Source organism: Heteronotia binoei, chromosome 1, assembly GCF_032191835.1.
Source record: "Heteronotia binoei isolate CCM8104 ecotype False Entrance Well chromosome 1, APGP_CSIRO_Hbin_v1, whole genome shotgun sequence".
Taxonomy (NCBI): Eukaryota; Metazoa; Chordata; class Lepidosauria; order Squamata; family Gekkonidae; genus Heteronotia; species Heteronotia binoei.
This window is the reverse complement of record NC_083223.1, coordinates 259,543,300-259,568,292: the sequence shown is the minus strand read 5'-3', so window position 1 is coordinate 259,568,292 and position 24,993 is coordinate 259,543,300. Positions and strand designations below refer to the sequence as shown.

The 24,993-nt window shown below is 51.1% G+C and overlaps 2 protein-coding genes across 2 annotated transcripts in view; both read left to right on the top strand.

Annotated features, from left to right (window-relative positions):
- The window catches only part of FKBP2 (FKBP prolyl isomerase 2), a 325,209-nt gene that overhangs the window by 192,321 nt on the left and 107,895 nt on the right, over positions 1-24,993 (top strand). The gene's annotated exons all lie outside the window — the stretch shown is intronic.
- The window catches only part of DNAJC4 (DnaJ heat shock protein family (Hsp40) member C4), a 61,131-nt gene that overhangs the window by 32,660 nt on the left and 3,478 nt on the right, over positions 1-24,993 (top strand). Inside the window, exons 3-4 of the mRNA XM_060254546.1 lie at positions 11,068-11,273; positions 12,614-12,787. Of these exons, the coding sequence (XP_060110529.1) occupies positions 11,068-11,273; positions 12,614-12,787 (380 nt within the window). The remainder of the gene's footprint in view (positions 1-11,067; positions 11,274-12,613; positions 12,788-24,993) is intronic.

Below are 24,993 nucleotides of genomic sequence, written 5' to 3'. Positions count from 1 at the left end.
GCAATGGCAAAGCACCCCGTAAAAAGTCTGCCGTGAAAACTTCGTGATGCGATGTCACCTCAGAGTCGGAAACGACTGGTGCTTGCACAGGGAACTACCTGTACCTTTTTTGTGTGTGTGCACCTGGAAATCATATGTGTATGACTGAGTATGTGCACCTGGAAATCATGGTGACTTCTGGTGACTGGCTTCTACTGGGGCCTGGAGAGTATTCAGAGAGGCAGCTAAATAAAGCCTGCTCCTGTCTTCCTGACTGCTGGTATTTCAAGGAGGTCTCCCATCCAAGTACTTGCCAGAGTCAGCCCTGCTTAGCTTCTGAGATCTTGCCTCAGCTATCCAGATCTGGACGTGATCATAGCTTCCTTGATTGAGTCACTCCATCTCACATTGGGTCTTCCTTTTTTCCTGCTGTCTTCCACTTTTCCTAACATTAGTGTCTTTTCCAGTGACCTTCGTCTTCTCATAATGTGACCAAAATACGATAGCCTCAGTTTAATCATTTTGACTTCTAGGGAGAGTTCAGGTTTGATTTGCTCTAAAACCCCCTTATTTGTCTTTTTGGCAGCTCGCGGTGTCCACAAAACTCTCCTCCAACACATTTGTGTCAGTTCTCCATCTGCGTGTTCTTGGTCATTTTTAATATAATTCTATTCTGTTGGCCTATTTGCTGTAGCCACCATGGATACTTTGGGAGAAAGGCTGGGTACAACTACATACCTAAGTGCTGTCAAGTCACTGTTAGGATATTGTTAGCAGAGTAAACTACAAAATAGCCAGGCACACGCATTTAACTTTAACAGCGTAATCTTTACTTGTCTAGTAAGGGAAAGAGTTCTACAAAACAAGAAAAGGATTTAACATCCTGACTCCTCTAACTTACATGTTGACTCTCTATGGTCTAAACAGCAACCGCATGGAGATTTAGGGACTTAAACAAAGGGTCATAAACTGGAACCTAATGCTTTCTCCCCAGACCATCCCAATCTATTGCTTACCCAATTAGGGCTTCTCCTTACAGGTTAATATGTGTATTGACACCTAGATTCTGGCAGAAGATACATGCAGACAAACTCATTGGTTCAAGTACTGACTAGCTAAGTATCAGAATGCAAACAATTAATTACGGTAACTCATGACTCCAGGAAGTAGAGTTGCCAAAAACCCAACAGTTACATGACTTACAGTGACCCCAGCTAGTGGCTTTCAAGGCAAGTTAGAAGCAGAGGTGTTTTGCCATTGCCTTCCTCTGCAAAACCCTCTTTGGTAGTCTCTCATCCTGATTAGCTTTCACGAGCTGACGAAAACAGGCTATACCATGCAACCTTCCCCATCAGGGTACAATTGGCCCACAGTTACTAACTTGGTGAGTTTAATGAAAAAGTTGGATTCCATCTTATCCCTTTGTGCGAGGAGGGCTAGAAGCAGCTTACAGAAACCAGGCTCTGACATACCCAGCCCCAGCCCAACAAGGAGTAAAACATCATACCATTTCTAGATGATTTGTCTATGATTTATGGTCTACCACCTGTCACGTTCTCAGGGTGCAGGCAGGCAGGAGTCCAAAGCCAGTCCAAGGTCAAAGTCCAGGATGTCAAGCAGGAGCCAAGTCACCAATGCAGAATCACAAACCAGAATCAGAAGTCCATGTCCAAAAGCCAAAAGGTCAGGGTGCCAAGAAAATCAAGCAGGTCAGGATCAGGAAGGAGCGTGGATGCAAGCCAGAGAATAGACTTGTTGCTTCCACAAGGTTACCAGGTCCTGGGTGGGGAGCTATATGGGAGTCTCAATCAGCCTGCTCCCTAGGTGGCAGTGACTCTGCTAGAACTCAGGGCTGAGATATCTGAAGCATCAGCGTGCCTCATGTCTTCGCTCTGAAAGTTCTTTCCGGAGCCTGCTTCGAACTCTTGAGATGGGAGGAGGAGAGCTTGGAGGAGATTGATTGTCAGCAGCTGACATTGGTGCCTGGAGAGTGATTGATGGACCAGCTGCTGTTTGTTCAGCTGAGGAACTGGCTGGCAACTCTTCCAGGTCTGTTAACCCTTCCAGCTCCTCGTCAGGGCTTATGACACTATCCCCCCTGCAGGATCTCCCCCCCCCCACAGACGGGCCAGGCCAGTCAGGGTAGGCCATGTGGAACTGCTGCACGAGGTCAGGGGCGTGTAGATTGTCCACGGATTCCCATGAACAGTCCTCAGGGCCATAGCCTTCCCAGTCCACAAGGTACTGGAGGTCCCTGAAGTGGATTTGGGAGTTCAGGAGCTGGTGGACCTCGTATTCCTCCTCGTCATCAACCAGGACAGGAGGAGGCAGCGCTGGAGGTGGCAGTCGGCTGGGATCTGGTGATGTAGCAGGAACAAGGAGGGACTGGTAGAAGACCGGGTGGATACGGAGGGTGGCCGGCAGCTGTAGCCAGAAAGCAATGGGGTTGATTTGGTCTGTGATCAGGTAAGGCCCCGCAAAGTGAGGGTCCAGCTTGTGAGACCGGCCAGGCCAACACAGGTAATGGGTGGAGAGCCAGACATGGTCCCCGAGCTTCAGTGGGGGCCCCACCTGTCACTTTCGGTTGGGGGCTGTCTTGTAGGCCTCTTTAGCCTGTTGGAGCTGCTCTTGGAGCAAGTCCTGGAGAGCCCGGAGTTCCTGCAGGTGCGCATTAGCAGCAGGGACTGCTGTGGGGGGCAGGACTGCGGGAAAGAAGCGAGAGTGGTACCCATAGGTGGCAGCAAATGGGGTCTGTTGCATGGATGCATGTAAGGCATTGTTGTAGGCAAACTCGGCCAGGGGTAGCAAGGTGATCCAGTCATCCTGCTGGTAGCTGGTGTAACAACTCAGGTATTGTTCCAGCATGGCATTGGTGCGTTTGGTCTGCCCATCCGTTTGGGGATGGTACGCTGAGGACAAATGCACCTGGGTGCCTAAGCTGGAGTGCAGGGCTTGCCAGAATCGGGAGGTGAACTGGGGGCCTCAGTCTGAGATCAAGTGTGCCGGGAGCCCGTGCAGGCAAAAGACGTGCTGGAGGTAGAGCTGGGCTGTTTCAGGAGCTGTGGGCGGCTTGGGACTTGGAACAAAGTGAGCCATCTTGGTGAAGAGGTCCACCATCACCAGGATGCAAGTGTGCCCCTTGGTCCTGGGGAGCTCGGTGATAAAGTCCGGGGAGACGGTGTCCCAGGGTCCTGCAGGCATGGGTAGGGGATGCAAAAACCCTGGGGGCTTGGCCGGTACATCCTTTGCCCGCCGGCAGACTTCACAGGAACCGACATAGCAGGTCACATCGGCACGGACACGAGGCCACCAGAACTCCCGCGTGAGCAGGTGCAGGGTCTTATGTTGGCCGAAGTGCCCCGCAGGAGGGGAGTCATCATCATCATCATCATCACATTTTATTTGTATCCCGCCCTCCCCGCCGAAGCGGCTCAGGGCGGCTAACAACAAAACTTAAAGCATACATTGTACAGTATATAACAATTTAACTACAATTGATTAAAATTCTAAAAACAAAACATTAATACAGGGTGCAGAGGATTGGAGTCGTGGGTCAGGTGGAGCATGTCAGCCCGGAGGGGTCCCGGAGGCACGTATAGGCGCCTGCAGTGCAGGAGGAGACCTTGGCAGGTAGAGACTAAGGTCCCCAGCCAAGCCATCTTGCACTTCCAGGAGGCGTTGCTGAACCCAGGGGTCTTGGGCCTGGCTGGCCTGGATGTCTGCAGCCAAGGTCTGGCGAGTCGTGGTGGCAGCGAAGACCGAGGGTGCAAGGATGAGCCCAGTTGGGGTTTCCTCCGTTAGAGGCATAGCGTATTCCGGTTTTCGGGAGAGGGCGTCCGCTTTCCGGTGCTGGTTCTGTGGGATGTAGGTAATCCGGAAGTCAAACCAGGAAAAGAAGAGGGACCACCGGATCTGATGCTGGGTGAGGTGTCAAGGTTCCATTGGTCAGTCAGGACCTGGATGGAGTGGCGTGCCCCTTCAAGGTGATGCCTCCAAACCTCGAAGGTGGTCTTGATGGCCAGGAGTTCTCACTCTCAGATGTAGTAGTGCTCTGCAGGCATCAGCTGCCGCGAATAGTATGTGCAGGGTTGTAGCGGCTGGGAGGGGTCCTCCCGCTGGGATAGCACTGCGCTGAGGGCCACGCTGGAGGCGTCAGTCTCTACTGTGAACAGCAGCTGCGGATCTGGGTAAACAGGAGCCGTTCAGTGGTGAAACAGGTTTTCAGGGTGGTGAAGGCATGGTCTGCCGCTGGAGTCCAGTGAAATGGCTCTTTGGGCCGGAGGAGCTGGATCAGAGGCGTGGTTACATCGGCATAGGCAGGGATGAACTGGCTGTAATAATTGGGAAAGCCATGGAACCGCTGTACATCCTTGCGGTCCCGCGGCGTCTGCCAGGTCAGGACAGCCTTGACTTTGTTCGGGTCCATCTGAGTCCCATGGGGTGAGATGATGTGGCCAAGGAACTCGACTGCTGTTAAGTCGAAGGCACACTTCTCTAGCTTGGCGTAGAGACCATGCTTGCGCAGGCGTTGCAGGACCTGGCGGATGTGCCCTTCGTGCTGGGCGGGGCTTTGGGAATAAATTAAAATGTCATCTAAATAAATGATCACAAAGCAGTCGAGCAGGTTGTGGAAGATATCATTCATCAGCCTTTGGAAGACAGCGGGGGCGTTGGTCTGGCCGAAGGGCATCACAACATACTCGTACTGGCCATAGTGGGTCCCGAAAACTGTCTTCCATTCGTCTCCTGCGCGGATCCGCACCAAGTTGTACGTGCCCCAGAGGTCCAGCTTGGTATAGACCTGGGCCCCCTTAAGGCGATCCAGTAGTTCTGGGATCAGTGGCAAAGGGTAGCGGTCCCAGACAGTGATTTTGTTCAGGGCCCAGTAGTCATTGCAGGGCCGGAGCTCGCTGCCTTTCTTCTTGACAAAGAGAACAGGGGCGGATAGCGGGAATGATAGCCGGATGAAACCCCGTTCCAGGTTTTTGGCAAGGAAGTCCCGCAGGGCTGCTAGCTTCGGTTCGGACATGGGGTAGAGCCGCCCCATAGACAGGGGTGTCCCTGGTACCAAATTGATGGTGCAGTCATAAGGCCGGTGTGGGGGGAGCTGGTCGACCCCCTTTTCCTCAAAGACATCAGCAAAGTCTATGTAGGCCGGGGGAAGTAGAGGACCAGCAGCTGGGGCGGCGATGGCCAGGGTGGCCGACCGGGCCTGGTGAGGACAAGGGTCTTTGAAGCTCAGCTTTCCCTGTGCCCAGTCCATGAGGGGGTTGTGCTTTATGAGCCAGTAGAATGAGGGGAAAGAATGGGGCATGCGAGCAACTAATTGTACTTGCTCATAATGGTGTTGGATCTGGAGCGTGACTGGGTGGGTCTCCTGGGTCACCAGACCGGAACGGAGGAGGCGCCCGTCAATGGCTTTGACCAGGGTCTTTGTCCTGCACCGGGATATGGTGTTGCTTCACAAAGGCCACATCGACGAAGCAGCAGGTGGCCCCATAGTCGACCATGGTGTAGATGAACAGCCAACGCACATCCGGCAAGCCAAGTGTAACTGGTACGAGGAACAGGCCCTGGCCGGTAACATAGGGTTCAGGGGACCCAGCTAGGTGCTCCAAGTCGGGGGGTCCACTCAGACTTGGGGCTGGTCTTTTACTTGCGGCGGTAGCACAGTATTGGGCTGGGTGCGCTTGGCGGGGCAGCCGGAGAAGTGCCCCGCCCCTCCACAGTACAGGCAGAAATTCTGTGAGCGGCGTCATGCTTTTTCCTTGGGGTGAGTCGTGGCCGTGCAGCCCTGAGTTGCATGGGCTCAGGGTCGTCAGTCTCAGGACTGGTGTGCATCAGGGTTGTCACCGTCGCTAGGTGGCGGGGCAGCTGAGAGGGACGGGCGCTGCTTCGCGCTCAGTGGCAGCTTTCCAGGCAGCCATCGATGCAGAGACACAGCGTGATTAGGCCTTGCAGTGTGGCCGGTCAGTCTACTCGTGCCAGCTTGCTGGCGGTTAGCAAAGGAGGCCGCCATATGATCCAGAAAGTCTTGGTAGTCAGTCAGCAGGGATGATGGGGCTAGAAGCAAGGGGGTAGTCCATTTAGCTGCCTGCCCCTTTATGAGGCTGACAATGAAGCATACCTTGGTCTTCTCGTTGGGGAAGTCTCTGGCCGTATCTCAATATACAGTTTGCACTGTGACAGGAATGCAAGAAACTCCTCCACCTTCCCAGCGAACTTCTCTAGGGGAAGCACCGGCACTTGGGTGGGGCAGCGACAGTGGCTTGCTGCTGCTGTTGCAGGTGAGCCACCATTTGAGTGAGGTGCTATACCTGAGTGAGCAAGGCTGCTAGCTGCCCAGAGCCTCCACTTGTCTCCTCATCCATCTTGTGGAGTGAGTGTGTGGGTGGAAGCAATCTGTCACATTCTCAGGGTGCAGGCAGGCAGGAGTCCAAAGCCAGTCCAAGGTCAAAGTTCAGGAAGTCAAGCAGGAGCCAAGTCACCAATGCAGAATCACAAACCGGAATCAGAAGTCAGTGTCCAAAAGCCAAAAGGTCAGGGTGCCAAGTAAATCAAGCAGGTCGGAATCAGGAAGGAGTGTGGATGCAAGCCAGAGAATAGACTTGTTGCTTCCACAAGGTTACCAGGTCCTGGGTGGAAGCTATATGGGAGTCTCAGTCAGCCTGCTCTCTAGGTGGCAGTGACTCTGCTAGAACTCAGGGCTGAGAGATCTGAAGCATCAGTGTGCCTCGTGTCTTCGCTCTGAAAGTTCTTTCCGGAACCTGCTTCGATCTCTTGAGATGGGAGGAGGAGAGCTTGGAGGAGATTGATCGTCAAAGCTGACAATGTTGCCTGGAGAGTGATTGATGGACCAGCTGCTGTTTGTTCAGCTGAGGAACAGGCTGGCAACTCATCCAGCTCCTCATCAGGGCTCATGACACCGTCCTCCCACCCCAATGAATGTAAAATTGCCATAACGGAGAGGATTAGCCTTCCTCAAATACTCTTCAAAATCATGCTGCTCTGCAGTGTTTCCTGAAGATTGCCAAAGCCAGTGCCCTCCTCATTTCTCCATTCCAAAGGAGCGGAGCTGCTGCCAAGGCCGATCCGATCACCTTAGCTGAGGGCACGGAGAGAAGACAATTGGGAGAATGGAGCTGGCATGCTAGCCCCTGCCTGTGCCAACAATGTGTGCTCATTCTTGTTAGGGGTATTTTGTTTAACCCTCTCTTTCCCTTATTGTATGGGACCTCAAAGTCGCACCCGTCCAGGTGCATTGTAGAAAACTGGAAAGAGAGAGAATCCTTTCCCTGAAGGCTTTCATGCTGCCGCAAATGAAAGTGGCTGGGAGGGCAGGGCAGCTGTAGTGGCTCAAAGCTTGCGGTAGGTCTCAGGGTTCAATCCCCAGTGTCTCCACTTAAAGGATCTCAAGTCACAGATGCTGAGAAAGAACTTTCCCTTCATGAGTCGCTGCAGAGGTGCTGCCAGTTAGAGGAGACAATACTGCATTAGGTGGACCAGCTGTCTGACTCCGTAGGCAGCAGCTTTTATGTGTTCATAGGGTAGGAGAGGAAGCAGAGTGAGGTAAGCCTGAGGCGATTCTAGGAAGGCCCTGTCAAGCACAGCACGTGCTTTAACTCTTCCAGAAAGCATAATGCAGCTTTGGATTGGGTATTGGATTTAGCTATCTGAGGTCCATGGCTTTCCTTTTTTTAAAAATTCAAGTTTCTAGTCGCTATAAGATTTCAAAAACAGTCTTGAGTGCAGGGCTCTTTCTGAGCAGGAACGCTCAGTGCTATGTAAAACAATGGTGATGTCAGAGGGTATGGCCTAATATGCAAATGAGTTCTTGCTGGGCCTTTTCTACCAAAAAATCCCATTTTGAGTGTATGGGAAATGCTCACTGGGTGCGCAGAGATGTCCCCTCCTGCATTTTTGGTGCAAGCATTCAACCTACAGCTTGAAGCTTACGGTGGGGGTGGGCAGGGAGAGATCACGGGGAGGGAAGACTCAATAAACAGCTTTCCCCCATTACCCGCTAAAGCCTGCCAAGTGGCCCTAACTGGGGACAAGTCCTGTCTGCATGGCCCCCTGGTCTTCAAAGCTGAAACAGTTTGACAAGGGACTGCCAACAGGCCTGGTTCATGTTCCCACTTGGGTGTTAAATTCTTGAGGCAACTAAGGCCTGACCTCTTGCTCATGTCTCTGGTAGGGCCAGCGAGGGGGCAGGGGCTGAAGCTTGCCCCATTTACAGCAATCAAATACATGGCACTGTCTTTTTCAACACCCTGGGAGACAGACTGCCATTATCTAGCTTCCTAGTACATTTTATCCCACCCTTCCTCTCAAGCATCCAGTGTGGCATACATGTTTTCTTCTGCCTGCATTTTGTCCTCAGTCACCCTGAGAGTGAGCGATGGCCTAAAATCATCCAGCAAGCATTCATGGCAGAACGGAATTTGAACCCAGATCAACGGCAGGGTGCCATTTTGGAATTATTTTTTTTACCTCAGACACAAAAATGTCACCATGACACCACATTTCATATCCCACCTTTCCTCTGAGGAGCTCACGGTGACCTCCATGGGGATTATCTCTTTTTGTTTTTAAATCCCTACTAGACTCTTACAAAGTATGTTAGGCTGAGCGAGAACTAGAAAGATCACGGCAGGCTCCAGGTCACTTTGGAAGCTCAGTCACTGAGTGGGGATTTGCCTCAGAGCAGAAAGATCTAGATTCATACATTCTCTTCACAAAGAATACTTAGCATTTATAGAGCATTTTTGAACACTGAGAGCACTTGGCAAACGTTACCTTGTACTAAGTCTTACAGCCCTGTCAGGGAGGAGGGAGGTCTTGTTTACCCTGCAGATTGCCCCTGACCTGGATGGCCCAGGCTAGCCTGATCTCATCAGATCTCAGAAGCTCAGCAGTGTCAGCCCTAGTTCGTACTTGGATGGGAGACCACCAAGGAAGTCCAGGGTTGCTATGCAGAGGCGGGTAATGACAAACCACCTTTGAATGTCTCTTGTTTTGAAAACCGTGTGAGAGGTTGTTGCAAGTCAGCCATGATTTGAGGGCACTTTCCGCTATGGTCCAGGCTGAGGGGAGGGAAGCTAAGTGAGAGGTGCGTGTCTAAGGTCATCTAATTGTGTTTATAGCTGAGGTGAAAGTCAACCCCAGGACTTCCTATGTCATCGTTCAGCCCCTTTATCTGTGTGCTGGCCCTCAAGCTGTCTTAACTGGCCCTAGGGTGATTAACATGTGGAATTCAGTCACAGGAGGTGGCGGCTACAAGCATAGCCAGCTTTGGTGGAGAGCCAGTTTGGTGTAGTGGTTAAGTGTGCGGACTCTTATCCGGGAGAACCGGGTTTGATTCCCCACTCCTCCACTTGCACCTGCTAGCATGGCCTTGGGTCAGCCATAGCTCTGGCCGAAGTTGTCCTTGAAAGGGCAGCTGCTGTGAGAGTCTTCTCAGCCCCACCCACCTCACAGGGTGTCTGTGGTGGGGGAGGAAGGTAAAGGAGATTGTGAGCCGCTCTGAGACTCTTCGGAGTGGAGGGCGGGATATAAATCCAATATCATCTTCTTCTTCTTCTTCTTCTTCTTCTTCTTCTTCTTCTTCTTCTTCTTCTTCTTCTTCTTCTTCTTCTTCTTCTTCTTCTTCTTCTTCTTCTTCTTCTTCTTCTTCTTCTGCTTTCAGAGGGGATTGGATAAATATATGGAGCAGAGGTCCATCAGTGGCTATTAGCCACAGTGTATATATATATATATGTGTGTGTGTGTGTGTGTGTGTACACACATACATTGGCCACTGTGTGACACAGAGTGTTAGACTGGATGGGCCATTGGCCTGATCCGACATGCCTTCTCTTATGTTCTTAAGTTGTTGGATCCCAGTTGCAGCCCTCAATCCAAAACTCCATACACAGATGCCAGACGGAGGCTGAGAAGGCCACACCCACCCCTGAACTAGGGTTGCCAACTCCAGGCTGGGAAATAACTGGAGATTTGGGAGGTGGATCCTGGGGAGGGCAGGGTTTGGGGAGGACCTCAGCAGGGTACACTGCCCTGGAGTTCACCCTCCACATCAGCCATTTTCTCCAGGGGAATTGATTTATGTTGTCTGAGATGAGCTGTAATTCCAGAGCTCTCCAGGCCCCACAAGGCAACCCTACAAAGACACTGTTGTCCACATTCAAAGTGGGTGGGGACTGGTTCCCTCATAATGATGAGTGGCGGGCTGGCCTTGATGACAGTGCCTGTCTCCAAGTAGCAGTGAAGCAATTGCTTCTGTGCACCCTGCTGCTCTGTTGGCTATCATGAATGCACTAGGAGCCAACCAACCCTCGCACTGTGCATAGGGCTGGCAGCTCCAGATTGGGAAATTCCTGGAGATTTGGGGATGGAACCTGGGGGAGGACTGGATTTGGGAAGGAGAGGAACTTCAGCAGGCGTAATGCTATAGGAACCACCCTCCCGAGCAGCCATTTTCTTTAGGGGACTGATCTCTGTTATCTGGAGATCTCCAGGCCCCGCTTGAAGCTTGGCAACCAATCGTAGAGGATGAGGTGGAATGTAGAACTCCAGATTGTGCCACTCCAGACTGTCAGTGTGAATTTGTCATTTTTTAATGTCCCTCATTGAAAAAACCCCAAACCCTTGCATGTTGTGATCTAGTGTTTCAGGGAGAGAGGTTGCATGGATGGGTAGTCTGGTGGCCAAACTGCGGCTCTTTCACACATATTGTGTGGTTCTTGAAGCCCCTGCTGCCCCATCGACTGGGTTGGAGATGGCATTGGTCTCTTTAAATAACTTTGGCAAGTCAGCTAGCAGCTTGGAAAATGCATATAAAGTTAAAGGTGCTTTCTTTTCGCTTCTTCCTCCCTCCTCCTTCCCCGATATCCCTCCCTCCAACATCTGGCATTCATATCTTGCAGCTGTCAAACATCTGATGCTTATTCTATGTGGCTCTTACATTAAGCAAGCTTGGCCACCCCTGGTCTGATCCATCTGCCCAGCCTGCTGTCCCAGAGGCACAGCGGTGTACATGAAGCCAGAGTTGGGGCCACTGCAGGTTCTGATTTCTCTCTTCCCTTTCAGCTCCACCCCGACAGCAACCCGGCCAACCCAGACCTGCACAGCCAGTTTGTGAAGCTGAACGAGGCCTACCGGGTGCTGAGCAAGAAGAGCAGCCGGCAACACTATGACGACTTGAGAGCAGCGCAGGGCCCCCCTTGGCCTTCCTCAAGCAGCCAGCGGGGCAGTCCCCAGAGGAGCCACTTCGATTACGGCAGCTTTGGCACAAGGCAAGGGAGAGGGAGGTGCTGGCTACCAGCAGGGGCTGAGGGAGGCCTATCTCTCCCCTGGAGAGCTGCCGCCTGTCAGAAAGGTAGATGCTCTGGAGTCCAGCAGGCTCGTGCCCTGCCTGAAGATGAGGCAGTGCTGGTTGTAAACTTGTCTGTCTGTCCTCTCACTCTCTGTATATCTTGCTTCCTGTCTCTCATTTTCCCTCTGCTGTTTCCCTTCATTGTTTTAAATTCTAAGCCCTTTGGAGTGGAAATAGACTGAATGATGATCTGGGAGGCCCTGGTTTGAATTCCTATTCAACCAGGGAAGCTCACCTTGGGCCAGTGGTGCTCTTTCTCTCCCCCACAGCTGACTCTCTCTGTTGGCCTAGCCTACCTCACTGGACTGTTGTTTTGAGGGCAAAAGGAAGGCGAGGAGAACGAGGTTGCATGCCGTTTTGGATCTCCTTTTGGAAGAAAAGCAGGATATGAATAGCATCTGCATTTTGAAAGCCAGCGTGGGGTAGTGGTTAAGAGAGGTGGGAAAACTGCGTTTGATTTCCCACTCCTCTACGTGCAACGGCTGAAGTGACCTTGGAGCAGTCACAGTTTTCTCAGAATTGTTCTCTCAAGAGCAGTTTTCTGTCAGAGCTCTCTCAGCACCCCCCCCCCCCCGGGTGTCTGTTGTGGGGAGAGGAAGGGAAAGAAGATTATAAACTGCTCTGAGACTCCTTCGGGTAGTGAAGGGCAGAGTATAAATCCAATTTATTCTCTTCTTCTAACCTGGAGAGCTGGGTTTGATTCCCCCATTCCTCCTCCCCGAGGAACCTGCAGTGTGACCTTGGGCTGGTCACTGTTCTCTCTGGACTCTCTCAGCCCCACCTATCTCTCAAGCAGTGTTCCCTCTAACCTGAGTTAGCATGAGCTAGCGCACAAATTTTTAGCCTCCAGCTCACACATTTTTGTCTTAGCTCAAAAAGGATGACCCCATGCACACTAATATATGCAGTAGCTCACAAAGTAGAATTTTTTGCTCACAAGACTCTGCAGCTTAGAGGGAACATTGCTCATAAGATGTCGATTGCGGGAAAAAGAAAGGCAATTGTAAGCTGCTTTGGGACTCCTTAGGATAGAGAAAAGCAGGGTATAAAAACCAGCTCTTCTTCTAAACGAATACATAATTCATTGACCTGCCTGCTTCTTCTCCCATGCCCTGGTGCTTTAAACAATCTCTATAGATTTTCCCTTGTCGCCTGTCTGTCCCCCGCAAGCAGCAGTCTGACGGGTTGTGTGGGGCTTCCTTGAGCATTCATACTCACCCTTCGGTCCTCAGGCTGATCCTTCTGGTTTCCCCCACCCAGGCGCAAGCTGGATCCTGACGAGAACATCCGTTACTGGCAGCAGTTCCACGCGCCCCCTCCAGAGCACTTCTCGGGTCACGAGCTGAACCGACAGCAGCAACTTAACAGGAAGCTCTTCGGCTACTGTTTGCTCTTGATGCTGGGCAGCCTGCTTGTCCACTATGTGGCTTTCAGGTAAGGTGACTCCCCCACACACCACCTTTCCCTCCACATCTGCGAGACTTAAAGCTCGCTACAGAGAGACATCAGCACAGAGCACTAGAACAGGGATGTCAAACATGCAGCCCAAGGGCCAAACCAGCTCCCCAGAAGACTCCTATCAGGCCCCCAAGCAACTGGCTCTTGTCTGCTCCCCTCTCTGAGAGCCAGTTTGGTGTAGTGGTTAAGCGTGTGGACTCTTATCTGGGAGAACCGGGTTTGATTCCCCACTCCTCCACTTGCACCTGCTAGCATGGCCTTGGGTCAGCCATAGCTTTCCTAGAAGCTATCCTTGAAAGGGCAGCTGCTGTAAAAGCACTCTCAGCCCCACCTACCTCACAGGGTGTTTGTTGTGGGGAGGGGGGAAGGTAGAGGAGATTGTGACCGCTCTGAGACTCTGAGATTCAGAGTATAGGGTGGGATATAAATCCAAAATCTTCTTCTTCTCTTGCTTCCTTCTGTATCTCAACTTGCTTTGCAAGGCTTGCTCAATCACACAGGAGCTATAGAGCAAAACCTCTATTTTCACCATTGACTGAGCCTCCTTCCCCTCCTGGTGCCCAGGGGAGGGAGGGAGGGAAAGAGGCAGAGCTTCCTTTGCCCAGTTCCCTGGATCCCACGGGAGAAATACAGAGAAAGCATCCTTAAGACCAAAAAGTGTGAATGTTGTAGGACTGGCCCTGGTTGGAGAGGGGCTGCAGCTCTTTGGTTGAGCATCGAGTTTTATTTTAAGTTTTTGTGTGTTTTAAAAAGTGTTTTTTTTGTTTTTTGTTTTAAGTGTTTGTGTCCTTTAAAACATTTATACCTACACACATGGCCCAGCTTGGCATGACAAGGTCTCACTTAGGTCAGATCCGGCCCTCATGAGTTTGACACCCCTGCACTAGAAGGCTGTTTGAGAAAACAGGGACTGAACCTTTCAGATAAACAGGGGCCCTTGACCAAGACATTGTGTGGGACAGGGCCTGTCCTGCCACTAGGCAAACTAGACCATTGCCTAGGGTGCTGACCTTCTGGGGGTTCCGAATAGGGTGCCCTCATGTAACTCGGTGATGTTATCAGTGTGGGTGGAGGGGGGACTGTCAGAAGTTAGCCTTGCCTAGGGTGCCAGGCAGTCTAGGACTGGCCCTGGTTGGGGAGGGGCTGTGGCTCTTGGTTGAGCATAGAGCTCCCAGCCACTAGGTGGGGCCACTATTACAACTGATGTCCAGACAACAGAGATCAGATCCCCTGGAGCTCCTGGCTGATTTGGAGGACAGGCCGTAGGGCATTTTGTACCTTGGTGAGGTCACTCCCTTCCTCAAGCCCTGCCTTCCATAGGCTCCACCCCCACAAATCTCCAGCAGTTTCCTAACCCAGAGCTGGCAACCTTTCCTGAGCTCCTGCTCTGCGCACCGAAGTTCCCAGGTCCGGTCCTTGGCATCTCCAGCTGAAAACATCTCAGGCAGCAGGTGTGATGAAGGACTTTTCTGTGCCAAAGATCCACCACCAGTCAAATTAGAGGGCACCGAGCTGGAATGGTTGGTCGCTTGTTAGTAGATCCCCTTCTTCATATGCAGAAATCCCCAGGTCTAGGCTGCTGTTAAGGGATCTCTTGAAGCGGGAAAAGGTCTTTTTGGCCAGTTTGGTGTCGTGGTTAAGTGCACAGACTCTTCTCACATAATGTCTGTCATGAGGGAGGAAGGTAAAGGAGATTGTAAGCAGCTCTGAAACTGAGATTCAGAGTATAGGGTGGGGTATAAATCCAATATCTTCTTCATCTTCTTTTTCTGACAAAGTCAGAGAAGGTAGTTCCCAAAGGCCTGGCCATTGGAAGACCTTGTCAGAACTTGTTCCATCCCATCCTTCTTTCCAGTTGCTGAGACTTCAGTCCTAAGAACAGTCAGTCCTTCTGGATCAGACCCGTGGTCCATCTAGCCCAGCATCCTGCTTCACTCAGTGGGCAACAAATAGGTCAAAGAGGCCAGTCCCTCCACCTGATGTTTCCTCCTTGCAGATGTTCACTGCCTCTGAAAATTAAGGTTTCCTTTAGTCATCATGGCTAGTAGACACAGATGAACCTCTTTTCCACGTAGCTGTCTAATCCCTTCTTAAAAGGAAACAACAAAAGGGGACGGGGGGGAACCAGCCAGAAAATCAAGTCAGGAACCAAAAGCTTGAGCAGCTAAAGCATGAAATAAAATACAGCTGTTCATTACACAGTGTGCACTTTGGGTTAAGGACAACATACATAGAACACAAATAAAAGCTCAGATGATAGTATACAGCAACAAGCATAAGTTGCACGTACAATAAGTACCGGATCTTAGTAATGGTTATACATATATAAGAACCACAGGACCAAACCTTTTTTGGCCCACAGGGCCTTCTTCAGGGGTCCAAATTGTACTAACACACACAAAAAAGTATAATATAAATAAATAAATAATATAAAATATCTTTTTTAGGCCCAGCAGGTTATGTATGAGTCACTGGAAAAGTGTAGCTCTGAATAGCAATTATAAACCAGGCCTGCATATAGTGAAGAGCCCGCCCTCATCAGAGATGGTAACTATGAACCACCACTCTGTCCTGGGCTGTTGCTCTATTCCCAGTGTGTGTTCATTTGTAAACCAAAAATGAAGGTTTTTATTTTGCCCAGCAGTCCAAGAACTTTTGTGGAAGGGCTGCATTCAGCGGTAGAGCAACTGCTTGGCAGTTTGGTATCTGGAACCCAGGGCCGGCTTGCCAACTAGGCGCTGGGACGGGTGTGCCGAATTGGGCTCCCCCACCCATCCTGACACCCAAGACAACCGCCTAAATTTGCTTCTCTCCCCCCTGCCACCGCCACCACTGCTAGCCCTTTCCCTTCCCTTCCCTTCCCTTCCGCTGTGCTCTGCCCACCCCACCCTCCTCAAAGAAGCTTGCCGTGATGAGGCTGGGCCCTACTGGCTTCGAAGCAGCCGGCATCTGTGCATTTTTCAAAGAGAGCACTGGAGGAGGCTTCGCTCCCCCCTCACTTCCAGATCCGTAAAGGAGGGGGGAGAAGCCTCCTCCAGCAGTCTTGGGGAAGCCAGTAGGGCCCAGCCTCATTGCGCTTCTCTGAGGGAGGGGGGGTGCTGCGGAGGGAGGGAGGGCAACCAGTGGGGGGGGGGGCAGGGAGCCTGCCTGGGGCACCATGCGCCCTAGGGCCAGCACTTCTTGCACCTCTAGCTGAAAGGAGATTGGGTAGACTGCCAGACTGTTGCTGGGGCTCCCAAAGTGGGAGCACATACAGCCGGGGCTGCGTGAACTGCACTGGCTGCCAGTTATATACCGGATTCGTTACAAAGTGCTGGTCATCACCTTTAAAGCCCTATATGGCCGAGGACCTGTCTACCTTAGGGACCGCCTCTCCCCACATGAACCCCAGAGAGCACTGAGGTCAGCAGGGAAGAACCTGCTGACTGTCCCCAGGCCAAAGGAGGTAAGATTCCAGAGCACTCATACTCGGGCTTTTTCTGTCATGGCCCCACAGCTCTGGAACCAGCTCCCAGAAGAAATGCCGGCCCTGTGAGACTTTGAACAGTTCCGCAGGGCCTGCAAGACCATCCTGTTCCAGACGGCCTACACCAGCTGAAACTACTAAATTACCAGTAAACTTGCCAGTGATTGTAGCACAAAGTATTAATGTTTTTAGAATTTTAATGGATTTTAATCAACTGTAATTATTTGTTATTTATTATATTGTATGTACTGAGCTTTTGCTGTTAGCTGCCCTGAGCCGCCTGGTCGGGGAGGGTGGGATACAAATAAAATGTGAATGAATGAATGGGTAGAATGTGAAAAACGGCTGCCTCAGACCCAGGAGAGCCGCTGCCAGTCTGAGTAGATGCTACTGATGGGCCAAAGATCTGGTTTGTTATAAGGCAGCTTAATGTGTGTGTCTCATCATCTCTGCTGGACTCAGTTCTTCAGATACCTTCCCCCCTTTAAAAAAAGAGTGGCTCTTAGGAATAATTCATTCCATTTCTTTCCATCTCTCCATTTGCCTTCCTCTGTTTCCCTTACCATCTCCTCATCTTGCCTACAGACTGTCAAGCTTGTTTTTGCAACCTTATCATGTGATTTTTTTTAAAAAAAGAAGTAAACATACTTCTGATTCTCAAGGTGTCACGTACTGTGCCCAGTACCAAATCCTGCACTTGTGCAATAAGTTCAGCCACCTTCCAAATAAATCCACTAACCCAGAAAAACATTTGTACTAATCTGCTTAGGCTCATCATTTGCGGGTGGGGGGTGGGAATCCAACTTCTTTAAGGATTCCTGCCTGGTCACTTGAAGGAGACTCTGAGAGGAAACCAGACCAATAGCTGTTTGCAAATCTTTTGACCATTTAGTGGGAAATAGTGACAAGAGGGGTATAGCATGGGTCTGTCTGAGAGGGCCCCGAGCATCCACCCAACCATTCAGGTCTTCCTTCTCAGCATATACCTTCCTCCGTGACCGAAGAGACATGAAGACCCAGTAATAAGTTTATCATAAGTGCTCAAAAACAAACAAGTCGGTTTTAATTATTAGTGCAACAGTGAAAAAGGGAAAAACAGTAACGATGGTATAAAGAAAATTAAAGCCCTAATGCAACTAACTAAATGTTCCCTCCTGATTTCAGACCAACTCACCCCTCCTTGGATGAGGGAACTCTCCTAGCTGCAGCCTTTCTCCAGCTCACCTTTTCCAGAGAGAACACACCTCCCTTTTTAGGTAGTTCTTTTATTGTTTCCTCCAAGGTCCCCTCCCCTCTGGTCTCGCTGGGCAAGTTTTCCCTTCAAAATTTCTGCCCACCCAGTCAGAGGGACACAAGGGATCCTGGAAGATGTAGGACTGGTCGCTACTCCAATACAGGCTTCCCCGGACCCTGTAGGTCACACTAGGCCTAGCATCATGACAGGGTCCCATGTTCTTGGACTGCACCAAGGTGCCCTGGGCAATGAACAATCCACATCTACCCCTGCTTTGCCACCATGAAGATTACAAGCATAAATTGGAAGCAGGATACTGACAGTCTCAGGGTTCCGAGGGGGGATAGAGAAGGTAGAGAAAGAAGTACTTTTCTCCCTTTTTCACAGTACAAGAACTTGTGGGCACTCAGTGGAATTGCTGAACAGTCGGGTTAAAATGGGTAAAAGGAAGTACTTCTTCACCCAAAGGGTGATTGACACATGGAATTCACTACCACAGGAGGTGGTGACGGCTACAGGCATAGCCAGCTTCAAGAGGGGATTGGATAAACACATGGAGCAGATATCCATCAATGGCTGTTAGCCACAGTGTATTGTTGGAACGCTCTGTCTGGGGCAGTGATGCTCTGCGTTCTTGGTGCTTGGGAGGGGCAACAGTGTGAGGACTTCTAGTATCCTGGCCCCACTGGTGGACCTCCTGATGGCACCTGGCTATTTTGGCCACTGTGTGACACAGAGTATTGGACTGAATGGACCATCAGCCTGATCCAACATGGCTTCTCTTATGTTCTTATGACACACTGAGATACCTGAACCCCCACTTCCGAAGTCACTTCCAACCTACAGCAACCCTTTGATCTCCAAAACATCCTATGGTGAACAGTCTTGCTCAGGTCTTACAAACTGTGGGCCGTGGCTTCCTTGAGTCCATCCATCTCATGCTGGGTCTTCCTTTTTTCCTGCTGCCTTCCAGTGCTCCTAGCATGATTGTCTTCTCCAGTGAGTCTTGTCTTCTCACAGTCCTAATGCTAAGAGCCATCTTTGAGTCCAGCAAGGAAGATTCCACTGACCACTGGGCTGCGTTGCTCTCAACCTCCCCTCCAATCCCCTCCCTCTGGCACCCCCTTAATCTTCTTTTCTCTAAGCTACACTTGCCCAGGCCTTTCTCCCCTCTGAGGTCAAGCATTCCAAACCCTTTTATCATCTTTGATGCTCTCTTCTAAATCCCCCCTGGTTTTGTTTGCATCTCCTTTAAAGAGCGGCAGCCCAAACAACACAAAGCGCTTGGGTTCTCTTTACGTCTTGCTTGTGATGTTTCGTTTGATGCCAACCCAAAAGGATTTGCATTTCTCCCCCACCCCACCCCCCGGCCGTACAAGAGAGCATTTAGAGTGAGAACTACAGTACTCAGTTGTCACGAACCCTCCTTTAAACACCATCCCAGATATGGGAGCCATTTTATGAAGGCTGCTGTAGTAAAATGGCTAAGAAAATGAGCTACAATAAAGCCAAAAGTCACTGGTTTGAATCTCAGCATGGCCCATAAACACATAGAAAGAGCCCTGCTGGATCAGACCAGTGGCCCATCTCATTCAGCATCCTCTCTTACACAGTGGCCAACCAGCTCCTCTGGAGGGCCAACAACAGCATAGAGGCAGAGGCCTTCCCCTGATGCTGCCTTCCGGCTCTGCGATTCAGAGGCTTCGTGCCTCTGAATGTGGAGGTTCCTCCTCAGCCACCATGGCTAGTAGTCATTGATAGACTCATCCTCCATGAATCTATCTGATCCCCTTTTAAAGCTGTTTATTTCTGTGGCCATCTCTAAATCCTCTGGCAGCAAATTCCACATTTTAATCACTCTTTGTGTAAAGAAGTATTTCCTTCTGTCCATCCTGAACTTACTACCCACCAGTTTCATTGGATGCCCTCAAGTTCTAGTACTTTGGGACAGGGAGAAAAATTTCTCTTTGTCAGCTCTCTGCATCCCATGCAAAATTCTATAAACCTCTCTAGAACTTCATCTCTGGTCACCTCAATGTGGCCCATTTCTTCAGACTGCCTTCCAGAAAGCGTGAACACAGAAACAAAAAAGATACTGAACTTCTCTGCCATCTCCCCATCTTCCTTTAGCAATCGCTTTATTCAGAGTGAAGGGTGGGGTATAAATCCAGCAACCTTCATCATCATCATCATGGAGGGACAGTGGCTCAGTGGTAGAGCATCTGCTTGGGAAGCAGAAGGTCCCAGGTTCAATCCCTGGCATCTCCAAAAAAGGGTCCAGGCAAATAGGTGTGAAAAACCTCAGCTTGAGACCCTGGAGAGCCGCTGCCAGTCTGAGAAGACAATACTGACTTTGATGGACCAAAGGTCTGATTCAGTATAAGGCAGCTTCATATGTTCATATATATTCTTCTTCTTCTTCCTCTTCCATTTGCAATATGGGGATAAGGTAGCACAGGTTTGCCTTTCAGGGTTGTTGAAAGGATCATAGCCATATCCTGTATGTGAAGCACTTTGAGTAAATGGAGAGTGTTATTTTAATGATTCACCCTGCACCTCTCTTACATCTTTTATCTCTCTCTCCTTCTCTTTCCTCTCCAACTTTCCTCTCCTCCCCATGTTTCTTCTTCCTTTCCAAACTATGCTAAAATAGTTTATTGCATTAATTTCTGTTTCCTTTTATACTACAATAGCAGCCTGGAGCAAACAAACAAACAAACAAACAAACAACCCCTACATCTCCAAAACAACAACATAAAATAAAAAATGCAAAAAGAAAAGAGACTTGTGTTGCTTCAGGCCTTGACACATGCTGGATCTGAGTCCTTGATTCCTGTGGCTAACAGACAATGCAGATGCTTCTGTGGATGCAGTGCAACTCTCTCCTTGCCCGTCTACCCATAACAGTCTGCAGCACTATCCTTATTCTGAGGCAGTGAAAGTAAGTTCATAGAGATGGAGAGTGCCTGCTGACTTTCCCCAGCCTGCAGCGTCAACCTCTTTGGCCACAGGAAGAGCTGGTAAAACCCGGCCTTCTATCTTTGTTTCCAAACTCTAAGCAAACAGGAATATGGCTTCGGCACCATTAATGCCTCCAACAGCAGGTCAGGATGCCCCCCGGTTGCGGGTCATGGGCCCGCTAGACAAAGGCAGGGCGCCAGGGTTACATTTACCCATTTATGTGAGTGGAAGGAAGGACAGGCTTAGAATAAGGCTGTCTCTGCAGTCCAGGAAGGGAGAACAGGCCCTGAGAGCACTCAAGAAGCTGCCACCCCCACCCTTTGCTTGCATCCAGCTGCTCCCTGTTGATATCATCACTGGGGGTGGGCCTTGTGCAGCTGCTAGAAGAACTGGTTTCTGTAGGGCACGGGTGCCCATGGGCACCATGGTGCCAGCCGAGTGCTTTTAGAATGTGGGCGGGGCCAGGTGGGACTTTTGCCCAGCAAGGCTTCCGATTGGCCATTGGAGATGTGATTGGCTGTGCAGATTTTTGCTTGCATCCAGTTGCTCCCTGTTGATATCATCACCAAGAGGGGGAATCCGTGTGCAGCTGCTGGAACTTGTTTCTGTAGGGCAGGGGTCCCCAACATGGTGCCTGAGTGCTTTTAGAACGTGGGCGGGGCCAGGTGGGACTTTTGCCCAGCAAGGCTTCCGATTGGCCATTGGAGATGTGATTGGCTGTGCAGATTTTTGCTTGCATCCAGTTGCTCCCTGTTGATATCATCACCAAGAGGGGGGATCCTTGTGCAGCTGCTGGAACTTGTTTCTGTAGGGCAGGGGTCCCCAACATGGTGCCTGAGTGCTTTTAGAACGTGGGCGGGGCCAGGTGGGACTTTTGCCCAGCAAGGCTTCCGATTGGCCATTGGAGATGTGATTGGCTGTGCAGATTTTTGCTTGCGTCCAGCTGCCACCGCAGCACAAGGATCTTCTCTGCGTGACCGAAGGCAGGCTGGGCCAATCCTTTTGTGGCTGGCTCCAGCCTCTGCAAGCGGCCATTTTGGGGCTGTGTTAGAATCAAAAAAGGTGGGGAGCCCCGCCATAGGGGTTTCATTGGGGGGAGCTTTTAAAGAAAGGTTTTTGTAAAACGTTCTCCGATCGTTGCCTTCCCTGCCCCACTTGGAGGCTGCCAAGGCCGGCTGCCAGCCAGTTCTGATTCTAATCCATCGCCTAATTAGCCGGCCATGACCAGGGAAAGATTAATTGTGAGCGGCCTTTAATCAAGCCTAATGCAATTAAACATGCCCATTTAAGTCTGAAACGGGGGAGGGGGTGCGGAAGGGGAGGGGGAGGGCGGAAGGGAGGGGTTGTTGCAGGGCTGGATCCCAACCCCAGCGGAAGGTGGGCGATGAAGGAAGACAGGCCTCCTGTCAGGGCAGAGCACAGATCCGCCGGCACTACCTTTCCCGTCCAGAATGGCCAGGAATCCCAGATGCTGCCATTTCACGAGATTGTTTCCCTGGAGCAGAGACACGAGCAACGGAGATTTACGGCCTTCTAGTCGTATCTGCTTATTTACAGGCAGGTTTGAGCAGGAGGGAAGCCGCCAGGAGCCCAGCAGGTGCCAGTCTCTAATGCAGCTCGGGTTCAGCCAACTTCCCCCCCCCCGCCCATCGCAAAGAGCAGGCCTTTGGGACTCCACCTGTCCCCCCCTCCCCCGGCTGCAAGAACTCAGCCTTCTGTCTCCTTTGCTGGCCGTGTTCCAAACGGTTGAACTCTGCCTGCATTTGCACGTGCGGTACGGCTACTGGCCGTTTTGCAGCCAGTGAGCATTTTCTTTTCCCTCGCCGCCCGAGAAGAAACGATTCTTCGCTCTCTCAACTGATAGAAAAACCTAAAGCCAGCACCGTGCTGTGCACACCTGTAAAAGAATTGGTCCAGGGGTGGCCAAACTGTGGCTCTTTTACATATATGACGTGGCTCTTGAAGCCCCCACCACTTGTCGGCTGGCTTGGAGAAGGCATTTCTCTCTTTAAAGCACTTCGCCAAACCAAGCCAGCTGGTGGTTTGGAGAATGCATTTAAAGTTGCTTTCTTTCCTCCTCCCTCCCCCATCTATTTGCCTTCCTTTCTTCCATCCATCTGTCCATCTTGAGGCTCTCAAACACCTGACGTTTATTCTATGTGGTTCTTAAGTTAAGCAGGTTTGGTCACCCCTGATCTAGTCTGATGCTCCAGGAGAATTCTCTGTGCAAAATTGTGTTCTTAGAGTGTAGGCGATCCCGCAGGATGACTTCCGTTCCCCAGACACTTATTATGAACGCATCCTGGGTCAAGGAGACTGCTCGCCTCTGGTGCTGGATAAGGGAGCCTCCAGCCCGACTACACCTCTGAGCCCCTCTCGCTTGTGAGAATTTGGGGGGAACCCAAGACAACCTCCCACCCGGCCCCTTCCGTTCCCTGGGGAGGCCACACAAGCATTGTTTGGGGCAGCCGTTTCCCCAGAAGTCTGCCGGCCTATTCTTAACTCCCCTCCGAGTCCCTCCAATGAATCCCATGGAGAAAGAATTGGAGGAAGGATGGGGGGAGGGAGGGGGTGATGGTGGAAGTATGCAGGGTGGGGCCACGCTCATCAATCAGTTCACAAGCTTTTCTCCCTCCCTCCCTCCTTTTCTTTGGCTGGCTAACAAAGAATGGGCCAGTTTGCAAAGGACTCTGGGAGGGACAATGCCGCCTTGCCTGCTCAACAGGCTGAGTCGCAGTTCTCTGTCCACCTATCCCAGTTTTCCAGAGCCCAGTGTAAACAGACCAGAGGGCACCAAGGGGCAAAACATTTTTGTCCTTTTGTAATGGAAATGGGGCTTGGGGGAAGGGGGGGCCTTTGCCCCCTAATTAGCCCTTCCCCGCACAGCCTGATAGCGCTCAGTATTTATTAGATGAGTGACATGCCATCTTTTGTGTCTCTTTCGGGAAAGGGGGGGAGAAGAGGGCAGTGGGGACTGGTAACCGTATGGAGGACACGCTTTGCATGCAATATCCTCCCTTTGAATGGAGTGCACTTGGTAGGTTCAGAGAGAGGGGAACGCTGCCCAGCGGAACTGGAGGCAGAAGAAACAGCCTGTTCCATCCATTCCCCCTTGTCAGCTCATTTAATCCGTGATTCATTTATTTACTTGATTTATAGTCCGCCTTTCTCACAGGGACACAAGGCAGATCAGACACAGCGAGTCAGTAGACTCATCAAAATGGGACGTTCTGTAACCAACGCTTAGGGCTTTAGAAGTTTGGAACTGTTAGAAAAGAACTAAAGGATGTCATAAGTGTTTGATGAACTGGGAGCGATGGGGCTCATGTGCACGGCTCATGTGAAAAGCATAACGCTTTGGACTCACAAAGCTGACATAGTTTGGTGTAGTGGTTAAGTGTGCGGACTCTTATCTGGGAGAACCGGGTTTGATTCCCCACTCCTCCGCTTGCACCTGCTGGCATGGCCTTGGGTCCGCCATAGCTCTGGCAGAGGTTGTCCTTGAAAAGGCAGCTGCTGTGAGAGCCCTCTCAGCCCCACCCACCTCACAGGGTGTCTGTTGTGGGGGAGGAAGGGAAAGGAGATTGTGAGCCGCTCTGGGACTCCTTGAAGTGGAGGGCGGGATATAAATCCAATCTCCTCCTCCTCCTCGTCATCATCATCATCTAGTGAATTCGACCATTGGTCTATCAGAGTAAGGGTTGTCTCCTCTGGCAGAGGTCGTTCACATTGTCTGCTCCCTCACCCTTCGAATTGGAGATGTTGTGGATTGAACCTGGGACCTTCTGTGTGCCAAGCAGGTGCCCCTACCCCTGAGCCCTGGGCTAGAGTGGCCGGCCTCCAGATGGAGATCTGCTGTTGCAGCCGATCTCCAGGCAACAGAAATCAGTTCCCCTGGAGAAAATAGCTGCTTGGGCAGGTGGACTCTATGGCATCCTTCCCCTCCCCAAACCTTGCCTCTCCCCAGGCTCTACTCCAGAAATCTCCAGGTATTTCCCAGCCTGGAGCAGGCCACCCTAATCCTGGTTCCTGTTGGCACAGGAATGAGGACATTCCCTAGCTCCTCTGATTCAAGCATCTCTGCTTCCAGCGCTGGGAAAGGAAAAGACTGTTCTGTGTAAGACCTTAGAGCGTTGTCGCCAGAAGGGATAGATGGACAAGCGTCTCCTCCTGATAGCCCTGTGTGTCCTTGGTCTTCCACAGGTCTGTTTCTGCCTCAGTGCCCCAAGGTCAACCGCCATGCAGGAGTATCTTTTTAAGCTTTCTCAGGTTCTTTTCTTGGACTGCATTCTCTGAACGTTAGCTGTCTGCATGATCAGGTGGGGAAGGAAGGGGCACACGCTACCTTTTAATTGGAAAAAGAGATGCTTCAGGCAGAGGTTTTGGAAAGACAAGAGGTAGAGCTCCCCTCCCCTCCCCTTCCCCCCCCCTCCCAGTTCCTGCGGGGGTGGTAAACAATGAACAGATGGGAGGTGAAGAGCTGAACCGCTTGAATTCTGGTTTGCTTCATCGTGTTCTGCT